This window comes from Pteropus vampyrus, unplaced genomic scaffold (genome assembly GCF_000151845.1).
Source record: "Pteropus vampyrus isolate Shadow unplaced genomic scaffold, Pvam_2.0 Scaffold326, whole genome shotgun sequence".
Lineage (NCBI taxonomy): Eukaryota > Metazoa > Chordata > Mammalia > Chiroptera > Pteropodidae > Pteropus > Pteropus vampyrus.
Window position 1 is genome coordinate 196,271 of NW_011889107.1, and position 14,096 is coordinate 210,366.

Genomic DNA, 14,096 nt, shown 5'->3' on the forward strand with positions numbered 1-14,096 from the left:
TTTTACCCTCCGTGGCCCAGAGCAAATATTCCATTAATGAAGGCGAAATGGCAATAAGGGTAAGGAGTTCCAGACACTGTAATAGAAGTTGGGGTTTTTTTTAACTTGTCTCTTTTAATCCTGAAAGCAATCAGTTGAAGAGATTTATTAATCCTGTTTTACGGATGAGCAAACCAAAGCTCAGACCAGTAAAGAAACTTATCCAAGGTCGGTAAGTGGCAGACCCATGATCTGAGCCAGGTGTCACTGATTCCAGAGCCTGTGATGCTCTCATTGTATTACCCTGCCTGTCTCAATGCAACTTCCATATAGATCTTTGAGATTCTCATACATTACATATGACTATATTCATATTTTTAGATAGACCATAGACTGTCTTTTTAATGATTGGTGGAGCTAATGAAAGGAGCTTAGATAATCCAGACCTATCAATTTTTACCACGAGCATCCCCTCACCCATTGCCACCAACTCTAGAGCTCCTTCATACTAAAAGATAAATTCTAATAATATTAAGGGAGGATATCTGTGTATACATATATAATGTACACATAATAATAGACTGTCAGCATTTATGTAGAAGGAGAAAGATGTTATATATCCCCTACACCTTATTCCCTATTCTATACATATAATTACCTTTTTCTTTCGCATGATCTGCGAGAAGATTTTCTAGAGGGAGAAAAGCAAAATAAGATGAGATTCTATGTCATTACCTTGAAGATCCTTAATTCCTACTGATTTTACTTGCTCTTGAGCTTGTCCACCTCTATCGCCACCTCCACCTCCCTGATCCAAGCCCTCATCATCTCTCATCTGAATGACAGAAATAGTGACCCAAATTGTCCCCACATCCTGTCTTGCTCCTTCTGGTCTCTTAACACTGCAGCCAGAGAGAGCTTCTCGAACCACAATTCCAATAGAGATTTCCTCTCTCACTGCTTCACCACTGCCCTAAGGAGAAAGACTAAAATCCTTCATGTGATCTACAAGGCCTCACGTGGCCTGGCCCCTGCTTAACTCTGCAGCTTCATTGTCCCCTGTCACCTTCCCCCTCTCTCCTGCATTGTGTTTCTTTCTCAAGCTGTTCTTTCTGCTGTGGATGGTTTTCTGTTCCCTCTTCACCCATGCCTGCCTGTTTTCCAGATCAAACATCACTTTCTCTGGGGACTCCTCTACCATCCCTGAAACTTGGTTGGCTCCTCCTGGTCAGAGTCTTCCCAGCTCCCAGAACTTCCATTTGTACAGTCGTAGTTTGACATTTATTTGTATAATTACTTAATTCATATATACCTCCCTGACTGGACTGAAAGCTCCAGAATGGCAAAGGCTGTGTCCACTTTTACTCACCATTGTGTCCCCAGCATCTAGTATAGTCCAGGGCATTTAGGAGATAATTATCAATTATTTATTGAATGAATAAAGACTTCCCCCATGTTAGATCTACATGAATCCCACAAAATAAGACCAAGCAGTGAGTTCACAGACAAAAATCACCAAACATACTGTAAGGTAAACTATTATAAGTAAGAGTCAGCAAGGACTGGAAACAACAGGTATAGAGCCTCACCACCACCACTGCCACCCAAAGCAGCAGATGTTAGAATTTTCAATTATGGAATTTAGATTAGTGAGCTCTGGGGACACAAAAATGAGTAAAACAGAGAAACATCCCTACCCATCCCAGGACACTTACCTACCTCCATCACCTGTTCATAGAGAAGCCTCTCTGGAAGGGAGAGAGAGAGAGATGTCAGCTCAGCTTAAAGAAAGGCTTTTTCCAACAAGAGGAGTTGTCCGAGGACAAGCTGCCTGAGTAGGATTTTGTTCCTTGTCACTGTGGATGTGCGGCCATTTGAAAGGATTAGAGGGTCTTCAAACCATCAGATAGAGATAGGAGTGTCCGGAATATGTATCTTTCAAGGTGCTGTGCAACCTTGAGATCCTGCGAAATGCAGTCATATTTATCCAATGTATAAAACTGGATTTCTTAAATTAATTAGAAGACTGGCATGATCAGTTATTTTTAATTGTTCAAAAGAGGAGAATTCACAGCTCCTCCCATGAGCTTTCTGCAGTTTCTTTGATCCTCTCTGAATTATGAGTCTCCAGAGCTTGGCTCTACCAGTTGTCTCCCAGCCAACTTGCAGGGTCTCCAGCCTATGGATAACCATCATGTCAATATGTCCTTCCTCCCGGCCTTTTCCTAGAGAAGCTGCAGTCCCACTTCCTGCCAGCCCAGGCTCCCTTACCACTTAGTTACCTTTTGATCTTCTTTGCTTCCAGATGAGGCAAATGCCCACCACAATGAGAAGCCCCAGGACAGGCAGGATCACAGCAAGAGCCAATGCTGAGGAGGAGATCCTTCCTGGAGATGGGGCTGAAACGAAACCACCAATGACAACCCTCAGGAGACATCTCAGAGCTTCTCTCAGGCCAAGGGTCGCACTTCAGATAGAAGATGGCTCAGATACATCCCAACTGTCTCCATCGCCTCTAGGGAGAGAACTCCAGCCAAGATTGGCGAGGCTCTTTGCTTCTCTCAGAAACTCAAACCCTGGATGACCCAGGGATGACTTTAAAATGAGATGTTCATCTCTCGGGAATGGTTTCATTGGTCCTGCCTGAAGACAATAGGTTAAACTCAGCTTCTCAATCACGACTTCATCCTGCCCTATAATTCGGTGGAAAAATTATCCAGATTCTTTGGAGAGCTGGAGGAGCTTCCTCAATAGTCACTTGTAGTTTTCTCATGAGCAACACCTGCCTCCCCCTTCAAATCCTCACTCTGCAGTGGAACAGCAGTCAACAACCTCTCTGCCCTGCTACAGCACAGGTCTAAAGCCTAGGCAGGGGAGAAAGGAGAAAGGAAAGAAGAAATAGAGAAGAAAAAAAGGGCAGAAGAGGCATTATGACAAGTAATGAAGAGTCTATGCCGGGTGTGAGTCCTCGCTCATCCACCGTGGGACCCTAAGCAGGAGATAGAGCCTTTCCAAGCCTGGCTTGCCATCTGCAAAATGGTGCGATAATAATCCCTGTCCCATAATTCAGTCCCCTTTGAAAAATGGCTAACTTGCAATCTGTAGGATCACGGTGCCCTCTCGACTGAGGTTTCCAATCTGGACCTGACATCGGTATGGCCCTTGGTCCTCCAGCTGGACGTCGCGGATCTCCAGTGTGACACTTCCCTCTCGGTCGTCTCTCACCAGCGCCGTCCTCCCCTTATATTCTGGCATCACATCTTCCTCGCGGTTTTTCCCATCCCGGAACACGTGAACTGCCTGCGAGCGTCCCCAGGGCGAGGACCGCAGCCACCGCACCTCCGTGAGCACCGTGACAGACCAGAGCGGGAGAGGGCAGAGCAGCTTGGCTATGCCCCCTAGCGGAGCCAGGTAGAACCTGCCGGCGTCCCCTGCGCAGTGCAGACAAAAAGAACACTGTGTGGGTGCGATGGGAGAGCAAGAGCTTGACAAGGGATGAAGAAGGGGATATCAAGGGGATATCTTCTTGGAAACGGAATCCAAGAAGATATAAGGCCCCTAGCCAGGCCGCCTTACTTTTGGGACTCTTTGGTCAGAAGTCCTGGGCAGGGAAAGAGGTTCAGGAACTCCTACCTGACAAATTCACAGGCAGCTGGAGGCAGACGAGTGTGATGAAGCAGCTGGAGAATCGGGAGCCAGAGGAACTTGCCATCTCCATCCAAACTAAGAGGACGTGCACAGGGAGAAACCAGAGAGGGTTGGTGAGCTTGACTTGAGAAAGTGTACAACCTAGGAGGTGGGAAAGGTGGAGGCTGCATACATAGCATGTGTTCTGGATCATGCAGACTATGGTTCAAATCTCAACTTTGCTACTTACATCCATGTAACATTGTGATTTAACCTCTCTGAGACTCTGTTTCTCCATCTTTAAAATGGGTATACTAACCATGCCTCTTTGGGAGATTATTGTGAGGACTGTAGGAGGTAAGTACTTGACATGAAGGTTGGCATCACAGTTAAGTCTATAAATGCCATGAGTGAGGACGATGGTGGAGATAAGATGAGTGAGGACTGAGGGTGAGACACTGAATGTGATATAGAATGCATAGGGAGGAGTCTGGAAGAACTTACACCCAGAACTAACCCAGTAAACACCAGAGTACTGGCCTCTTTTCACATTTAGTGTCCAAGGCCAGGCTTGGAAAGTGCCTGTTACGAGCCAGTCTTCAACCTAAATGTGATCCAATCTCTTCCCTGACAGCCTTTCCATTTTAACTCTTGAGAAACAAAAAATCAAGGCAGTGAGTTCCCTCCATTTCATCATGAAGGCTCTGATCCTACAAACTCAGGGAATGGAGTTAGAAAGATCTGGGTTTAAGTTTCAGCTTATCCATGCACTAGCTGTGTCCCTGGAAAGACGTATAACATCCGTGGGCCTCCAGGTCTTAATCTACAAAGGGGGAATCATCTTCACAGGTGACTGTGAGGGTTCAAGGAGGAAATGCATGTAAAGCACTTGCCACAAATGTCTGACAGAACAATCGTTCAATAAATGTGCTGTTGTTGTTGTCATTATTACTAAACTAAAAGAGGACAGTTATCCCCAAGAAGTGTGGGGCACTGAATACATTAACCACAGCGACACCCTAGAGGATTCCCTACTGTAAACCTCTTTCCCCACCTACTTGACTGCCTGTAATTCCTATAGCAGGAAACAAACCTTTTATGCCAAAATTGAGAAAGAAGTTTAAACGTAAAAACACTTGAAGAAGAGTTAGTGTCTCTTAAATTCTCTCCAAGATTCCAAATCTTTTCCAAAGAGGAGGAGTTTTTTAGAAGTCATCAGATTGGGTCTTGTAATAGGGCAAAGATGGGACTTGGAGGAAGTGGGGCTGTCGAAGACAGCTGGGAGACTGAAGATGGACTTAAGCTTTGAACACATATCTAATTCTGTTTTTCTCGTGGCAAACAGCATACTGGATTTGTTTTGTTTTGTTTTTGTTTTGTTTTGTTTTATCATGATGCACATAACACACTCCTCTAATGCCCCAGTATTGCAAATGGCAGCATAACACTAAGACACAGTGAAGTTAGGATTACAGTTAGGATGGTTTTTTTGTTTTTTTGTTTTTGTTGTTGTCGTTTGCCTCTATCCCACCCACTTTCCTACAGGTTACCAGCTACTCAAAAACTGAACAAGAGAAGTTAGGTAAATGAGCTTATCAATTATCATTGAAGGTGGAAGTAGGCAAAGCCCAGGATCCCCTAAAGTTACCCTAATCCCCAAAACCCTCAGTTAGAAGATGCTGTTGAAACACACCCTGAATAGACATGCTCAGAGTGACACAGAACTCCAAAATGAACCAGGGCCACCTGAAATCAAATAAGAGGAGTTCCCCCCACCCATGGCCCCATCTTCCTAGATTCAGATAGTTGATTAAGTGATCAAGAGGATGAGCTCTAGAATCAGCCTGGGATCAAGCCCTGGCTCCACATTAACTAGCCGTGTGACCTTAAATAGGCGAGTTTATCCCTCCAAGTCTCCTCTCACTCACACATGAGGTTAATGATAGTACCCACCTCATGGATAGGGCTATAGTGAGGATTCATAGATGATAAATGTGAAATGATTTGCACTAGATTCTAATAATAAAAACGAATGAAGTCCTATCATTCTGTCACTCTGTGTAATGAGGGCAATCGAGGTGGCTTTAGGAGAGGAACTCCCTGAAGCACATCACTGAGTTTACTGATTCATGGAAATCACCATAAGGGCAGACTAGCCCAAGAGAGGATGACATCAGAAATAGGACTTTCACTCTTTAGTCATGAGAGAAATGCAAATTAAGACTGCAGTTAGATATGAGTCATCACACATGTGGGCAAACTGACTATCTTGCCCTTTGCTAAACAACTCTCACAAGGATAATTTAGTAATAATTATCAAACAATTTACAAATATGCAAAAGTTTTAATCCAGTAATTTTAATTCCAGAAAAAAATCCTACAGCAACAAAAATGTGCATAAGGATTTGATGGTGACGATGCTCATGACAAAGTTATTTACAAAAAGGGAAAATTGAAAACAACCTAGAAGTCCATTAAAATGAGAATGATTAACTATTTGTGGTACATTCTTGCAGTGAGATACTATGCAACATTTCATAATCACATGATAGAACAATCTTTAATAGCATTAGGAAATTTTCATTATAAACCAACGATGTTAAAAAGCTATGCATAGTGTGATAGAATTTAGGAAGACGGTGTTTAGAAAAAAGGCGAGAATGTAGATATTAAACAGTGGTTACTTCTGGGAGTGGGGGAAAAAACATTGCAACAGAAGTTCCCTTGATAACGCCAAGCAACTTAAGAGGACCCTGCAGATCTACAAATGATCAGTCTGAAAGCACACAGCAGAGGATCTGGCTAATAGTAAGGGCTAAATAAATGATAACTGTAATAATTAATCACAATGACAATAATACCTAAATGAGAGTCTTTAGACAAAACCCACCCAACTCTTGTCACTTGTCCCCTTTTGTGCTCATTTCCCATTGCCTCATTTCGTCATTTAAAATGTCTTTGTGAATAAGGAAAAAAAGGGACAATTTCTCCAATGAACCCGAAGATCCTAAGAAAGTCAAAGGAGTTAAAAAGAATGAAGAGAGGGGAGAGGGGAGAGGGTGGAGAACTTACCGCCTTTGGAATCAGGGGCCTTTTGTCTCTCACCGGCAGAGCTGGAGTCTCCAAGCTGGGAACACTCCCTCTATCCATACAGGGAGATCAGGCAGAAGGATCAGGGAGGGCTCTGGAGAAGGGCCTGAGAAAAGTTCATCTTGTATTCTAACTTCCTTAGCCCGCAGCCAGGGGCTCCTTCAGTCTGTCTCACAGACTTCCTTCTAGCTGTCCCCATACACCAACGAGCTACGCCCTGCCTGTCTGCCTCTGATAAAGGAACAGAGCAAAGAGGAGCCTCCCTAAAAGTGAGAGAAACTCTGAGGGCCACCAATGTGAGGGATCTTTGCCCCTTGCTTCTTTTCCCTCCCAAGCTAACCACATAGCTATTTCCTTTTTAAACGTTTTGATCCTAAAACACCCGTTCTGAAAAACTTGCTCTCATTTACTTTCCAAATCTGAGTAAAGTTGAAGATTGGTTTCAAAGACACCTACCAATTAGACATCCACTTTAACTCACTACCTTTATCTCCAGCTGCACCCTGACCTGTGCTTTCTGACAAGCAAACTTGCCTACTGTCTCCCAACATGTGGTAAACCCTTTCTTGCTTGTCTTGACGGCTTTCATTATATACATAATTGTATACTTATAACATCTATAATTGTATACTTAACAATGCATTATGTATTTTTGTGTATTTTTGAACCTTATAAAGATGGAGTACATTGTACATAATTCTCCTTGACTTCCTTTTTTTCACTCAACATTACTTTCTGAGTCTAACAAACACCTGTGGTGGCCTGAACCATGTCCCCTCAGCCCCACTCTGTTTCGGGGTAACCGAGACTTGGAGACAAGCTGCCAGCATGCCACTCCAAAAGCCACAGCAGCTCGTTGCTCATTTGACTCAGGCTCTCTACAGAGCCTGGGAAGACTGTTTGGCCTAAATGGAGCCCAGGAGTTCACGAAAGTTAATGTCCTAGGGGATCAACCTGTGGTTATGTGAGTCAGTGGAAAAAAAATACTCTAGCCTCACACCTTCAGAGGAACAGTTCTAAACTGTATTCTACACAATTCTCAGAGAGTTCCCAGTGGGAATGAGCACAGAGGCCAACAGTCATCAGTAGCTCAATAATGCACATTTTATCGTTTTTTTCTTCCTTTTCTTCTCACTCACCATTTCTGATTCCTGGGATCACCTCCTAAATAAACTTTTGCATGGAAGGACTTGTTTCACACTCTGCTTTGAGTGGAGTACAAATTAAGACACTGAAATGCATCCAAACTGATTCACAGAGCTTCAGTACATTCATTCACTGCTTTGTGGTAGACCATCATATGAATATACCAACAGTTTGTCCATTCCCTCCTTAATAAAAAAATGAGTTGTTTCTGGGCTTTTGCTTTTACAAACAGCTCTGCTATAAACATTCTTGATATATGTTTCCTGGTTCACATGAGCAAGAGTTTCTCTAGGACAGCAGTTCTCAATTTGTGGTCCATGAACTCTTGGAGTCCCTGAGAGCTTTTCAGGAGGCCCCCCTAGTATCACAACATTCATAATAATACTAAGCCATCATTTGCTTTTTTCACTGTGTTGACATTTTCAATGATGCTGCAAAAGCGATAATTTTTAAGGTACACACACCCCTGCATACATCATGCCATTACTACACCTATCAAAATTAACAATAATTCCTTGATATTATCTGATATCCAGTCTATATTCATATGTTTTCAATAATATCAAATATGTCTTTTTACACATGGTTTGTTCAAATCCAGATCCAAACAAGCTGCACACATTGCATTTTGTGGTTAAGTTTCTTAAGTGTTTTTATTCCATACTGATCCTTCTGCCCTTCTTTTAAAAGTTTTCCTTACACCCTTGATTGTTGGTAAAACTGAATAATTTGTCTTGTGCAATGTCCAGATATGGCTGATTGCTTTCTTGTGGTATCATTTAATTTAGATTTCTATCCCTCATATTATCTATAAACGGGAAAGCTAGAGTTAACTGGGTTCAGGTGCACGTACGTCTAAGCTGTGTGACCTGGACGAGAGCCTTCACCTTTCTGCATCTCAATTACCTTTTTGGTAAATTGAGGATAAGAATAGTAACTACCTCACTGGGTTGGTGTAAGGAAAAAATTAGTTACGACATATAAGATACTTAGAACAGTGCAAGACACCCAATAAATCGTACCTATTATTATCTGAGGAAAACCTCCAGCTTGGAAGCCAGAGACCAAAATAAACAACAGAGACAATATAATAAGTGGAAGAAAAAGACAAAAAATTAAAATTGACATCTACAGAAATATGAAATAAGATAAGATCCCAAATCCACAACACAAAAGCAAGAGGTTACCAAAAGGAAAATCAGGGTACAGGAAAACTCTTTACAATTTAAATTTTATAGCAGAAATTTAAAAATTTGATAGAAGAACTAGAGGATAAAGAACTGGAGATAAAGGAAAATTGCTTGTAAAGTAGAATAAACAAAACCAAGAGATGGAAAATGAGAGGGAAAGCTTTTTTAAAAACAAAGAAATCATCACGGAGAAAGTTTCCCAGAATTAAAGACTATACATTTCTTAATTGAAAGAGACCACTGAGTGCCTAGTGCATTAAATGAAAAAGTCTTACCAGGATATACCATTATGAAGGTTCAGAACACCAAGGATGAAGGAAAAATATATAGACTAAAAGCTTCCAGAAAATAAACAAACAAAAATCCCATAGAAAGTAAGAGAAATCAGAATAAATTTGACCTCTTAAGAGTCTAGCCACATGAGAAGCTAGATAACATGGAAAAATGCTTTTAAAATTCTGAGGAAAAATGATTTCCAATCTAGAAACATGTTTTCCAATCTAGAAACCCCACCAATCAAGTATGAAGGTAAAATAAAGCCATTTTTACACAAGCAAGGTTTCCAAATTTTACCTCCTATGAACCACTTCTGGGGAAGTTACTGGAGAATGTGCTCCTTCAAAATGAGAGAATAAATGACAAAAAGGAAGATTCAGGAGACAGAGGATTTAGCACAAGAGAAAAGAATGTGGTTAGAGGAAGTCCAAGGATAACGGTTGGAGGGAGAGAAGGGTGACCTAAGGATGTTTCCAAGAAAAAAAGACATTGAAAGATCACTGGATTCATGTGATCACGAGAGATGTTTTACAATCCTGATAGAGAGTGTGTGGAAGAATTAACAATAGATGCACAAGTAATTAAGCAAATGAAAAAAATAGGCAATATTTGACTCTAGAAAAAAAAAAAGAGCTGCTCAATAAAGTGAATGTAGTCTTAATATATGATATACACTTTAACTGTAAACAGTACTATACTTACATTAACATAAGCTCTGACTCAACCAACCAGGGAATTTTGCAGACTGGCCAAGAGTCTATTGATGGTTACAAAAGAGAGAGAGGGATCATAAACTCATGGAGGAAGAACAAGGAGGAGACTTTCACCCCATCCTGGATTGAGCCTTCACCTTCCTGATAAAGAATCCTAAACCAGTATCTTCACATCTGTGCCTTTTTGGAGCCCATGTTACTAGACGACTCTACTCACCTATTGCCACCTATAAGTGTAAAGTAACACACACTTTCTCTCTCTCCCTCCCCACCCCAAACACTTCTAATTTATCTTCTTCTTCATCCTTTTCCAAGCCAACTCATCCTACCTTCACTTTTATCAGTGGCTCCACTATTTTTCCAGTCTTCCAGTTTGGCTTTTCCACTCCTTCCTACCCTATATCCAATCTGTTTAGTTGGCTTTTTAAAGCCTTCCAAACGTCCCTGCCTTGTCTCCAGCTATAATCTAATCCAGAGCTTATATGAACTTTATAAACTGCACAGCAACACAAATGTAAAATACCACTATTATGCCAAGATTTCTGAAATAGATTCTGGCTTGGTTACTTTTATTATTAATAATAACAATTCAATTAATATTTGTATAGACTTTTAAAAAGTATTTATTATACATTATTTTGATTGAAAGAAGAAAGTATAAATCTTGCTAAAGTATAAATGTTCATTGCAGAAATTTTGGAAAATACAGAAAAGCACAAAGAAGATAAAAATAACTTCTACTCTTAATCAGGATTTACATTTTGGTGTGTTTTCATGCAGCCTCTTTGCATGTAAAAATAAAACAAATATTGTGATTATGTTGTATTATGTCAATAAATATTCTATGTCATTTTAATGATTGCATAGAATTCCATTATAGCTATCCAATAATTTAAACAACCCCTATTATAAATATTTTGGTAGTTTCCAGTTTTCTTTTTACCCCCATTAGAAAATGTTTCCAGTTTTTTTACTCTGATTAATTAGGATAACTTAGAAGTGGAGTTGCTGAGTCAACGGTTATGCTCCCCTCCCCCCTTTTTTTTAGTTATATACAGGGACAGTGGTATTAACTATATTCACATTGTTGTATAACGTATCTTTAGGACTTTTTCATTTTGCAAAACTGAAACTATCCATTGAACAACTCCCTTTCCGCCCCCGCCCCCCCCACCCCCCCCGCCAGTCCTCTATCCCCTGGCAATCAGCATTCTACTTTCTAAGAGTTTGACTAGTTTAGATATCTCATAAAAATGAAATCATGTAATATGTGTCTTTTTGTGGGGTTGCACTCATTTTTAAGGCTTTGATATGTAGTGCTAAACTGACTCCCAAGAAGGTTGTAATGATTTACACTTTGAAAGTGTATGAGTGTCCACCTGGGTACACCCTCATTGTTTACTTAGCATTCATTATTTGTTTCAATTCTTACTAAATCTTTAGAGGAACAAAAGTTGTGGGCCTGAACATGTTTTCCTTTGGATAGGCCATTGCCCTATCCTGAATCCTGGCTGAAATATTTGCTGCGGCACTTACTAGTTGTGTGACCTTGGACAAATCACAACTGCTCAGTGCCTCTGTTTCTCTATCTGTAAAATGGGGATAATAATAGTATATTATTATACATGTACATTATTATACGTACTTATTAAGAGGAATACATGAGATAATAAATATAAAGCTCTAAGAATAGTTATCTGGATCATAAAAAGCCCAGAAGAGAGGTGGCTATTATTGTTGTTATCATTAGACTAAACAGGATTTCTGTTGTCAAAGCATTTAGTCACTATTTTCTTCAATTTTGCTAATCTAATAAATTAAAAACGTCAGCCACTTATTTTTATACGTAAAATTTTTGTAAATAATTGTAAAATTGTAATTGTAAAAATAATTGTTAATATTATTGATTAGCAGTGAACTTGAACGTTCGTCTACATCTATATTGGCTATTTATAGTTGTCACGATTTCTTTTTTCAAAGCACTGTGGTAAACAGGCTCTCGCTTGATCTTCCTAATAAACTTAGAAATCAAGACAGCAATCACCATTCTCACTTTAGAACTAAGAAACTGAGGCTCAGAAAGTTACAATTCTAGTCCCAGGTTTCAGATATCACCCTTCAAAGCCTAGCAGCTGTCTCAAAAAATATTCCGGGTAAAAGATTTTCTTAAACCACTCCGCCCCAGTCCCAGCTCCAGCCCCAGCGCCTACGCGGGTGAGCTTGACAGAAATCCTGAGCACGCGCGGTCCGGCCTGGGGGCGGGGCCTCGCAGGGCGCCGGCCCCACGCCCGGCCCCGCCCCCCGGCCCGGCCCAACCCGAGGCGTGGCGGCTCCGACTCCACTCTCGGAGGTAGGGAAAAGCGAGGGTTCCCAGCATGGGACCGTGTCCGCAACGCGGCTGGGCCCCAAAATCCGGATGCGAGGAGGGAAGGCGCCGATTCTCGAGCGCCGCCCGCCGCCATTTTGCACCGGGAGAGAGCAATGGTGGGAGGGGAGCCTCCCCACGGGCCGGGTTTGGGCCCAGGGCAGGCCTGGCGGCGGGGGGCGGGCCCGGGCGGGGTGGGGCGGAGGGCGGACCAGGCGGCCGGTAAGGTGGCGGCCTGGTCCCGCACGGATGGTTGAGGGCAGCGGCCCTGCGGGCGAGACTGGGATGTAACTGTCCGGCAGGGCATTGATGGGAAATCCCTAGCCTATAGGCCAGAGACGGCGCGAGGCTCAGGCCTTCCCGATGTCCCACTGCGAGACTCGGGTGGCTTGTCCCTTTGGACCTCGGTGTCTCATAATTAAAACAGCCCCACCTTGGGTACAGCACTCTCCGATGTATGAAAAGTTTTCACCTGGGTCTTCTCATTTGGTCCTCACACAGCAGCTTTTGGAAAGAGACCAGGGAATGAATTATTGTGTCATTTTGCTGACAAAAAACTAAGACTCAGAGTGGAACGCCCAGTGAGGTCGTGGCATTGGGACTTAGGTCTTACTCCTCCAAATGTAGCGCCTTTTCTACCGGGGCACTCTGCCTCACCTGTTAAAGGAAGGGGATTAGTTAGGCGAGCGACTGACAGTTTTTTCTTTTCTTCCTCTTTTCCTTCTTTTCCCCTTCCCCATTGTCTTCCCCCTTCTTTCCTTTCCCTCTTTCCATCCAGATCAGAGCTGACTAAGAAGTATTCAGAAGCCAAGTCATGGATCCACCTGCACGTAAAGAAAAATCCAAAATCAAAGAACCTGTCAGCAGAGTTGAGAAGGCCAAGCAGAAATCAGCCCAGCAGGAGCTGAAGCAAAGACAGAGAGCAGAGGTGAGACCGAGGAGTGGGCCTGTATACCTGTAGTCTGCTGGAGACAATGGCAGAACAGAGAAATAGCAGAACTGTGGGGAGTCCTACCTGCATCCAGGCAAAACAGGTGTCCTCTAAAACAGGTTTAGAGAAGAGATTGTTGAGGTCCAGAATGGTGAAGTGACAGACAGCCCAGAGTCACATGCCAAGTTAGTGTCAGAACCCCAACCAGTCCCAGTTCTCCAGAAGACTCCTGGCACAGAGCTTTTGTGGTAGGGACTTGAGGGAAGGAAGAAAGGAGAAAGAGAAGGGACGTGCTAGGGAGCGATCAGAGTAAGAGAAAGCAAGTGTCAGACACCCCAGCTCAGATGTTCTTTCTGGATTTGGCCCGCAGAGTAGCTGCTCATAACCAGAAAGGAGGGGCCCAAGCTTTGCACCTACCAATGTGTCCTTTATTCAATCAACACCAATCAACACTTACCATCAATTTGTGAATAAAAATCCTAAACTGTTTACACTGCCTAGGTTGAACCACATCAGACATGAGTATTTTATTTTAGTATTTAATATCAGGGAAAAGCTTGCTGCACTCTTCTATTTGTTTTGTTCTTTTTTTTTTTTTTTTTGAGAAATTTAAAAATACACAAAAATAAAATAATATAACAAACACTTGGGTGCTCAGCACCCCAGAATCGTAGTGGTTAACATTTTGTCATATTTGCCAAAAGGAGACTTTTTAAAGTAAGATAAATTAAAATTGCATATAAATTTGAAGTCCTCTTTGTCCATTTCCTGTCATACTC

At 42.1% G+C, this 14,096-nt stretch overlaps 2 protein-coding genes across 7 annotated transcripts in view; one reads left to right on the forward strand and one right to left on the reverse strand.

Moving 5' to 3' along the window:
- The window catches only part of ERMAP (erythroblast membrane associated protein (Scianna blood group)), a 14,313-nt gene extending 6,173 nt beyond the window's left edge, over positions 1-8,140 (reverse strand). For 2 of the 4 annotated variants that reach the window (XM_011377917.2, XM_011377916.2), the window contains exons 1-6: positions 6,679-8,140; positions 3,613-3,702; positions 3,072-3,410; positions 2,262-2,378; positions 1,695-1,727; positions 638-670 (exon numbers count right to left, since the gene is read on the reverse strand). In XM_011377917.2, the coding sequence (XP_011376219.1) occupies positions 638-670; positions 1,695-1,727; positions 2,262-2,378; positions 3,072-3,410; positions 3,613-3,697 (607 nt within the window). In that variant the 5' untranslated portion in view covers positions 3,698-3,702; positions 6,679-8,140. Of the gene's footprint in view, positions 1-637; positions 671-1,694; positions 1,728-2,261; positions 2,379-3,071; positions 3,411-3,555; positions 3,703-6,678 lie in introns of those variants that run through there. The other 2 variants (XM_023522004.1, XM_023522005.1) reach the window with 2 other exon arrangements.
- Positions 8,141-12,275: 4,135 nt separating this feature from the next.
- Positions 12,276-14,096, forward strand: part of SVBP (small vasohibin binding protein) — a 6,185-nt gene continuing 4,364 nt past the window's right edge. The window contains exons 1-2 of one of the 3 annotated variants that reach the window (XM_011377919.2): positions 12,276-12,371; positions 13,165-13,314. In XM_011377919.2, coding sequence (XP_011376221.1) covers positions 13,201-13,314 — 114 coding nt within the window. In that variant the 5' untranslated portion in view covers positions 12,276-12,371; positions 13,165-13,200. The other 2 variants (XM_011377921.2, XM_011377920.2) reach the window with 2 other exon arrangements.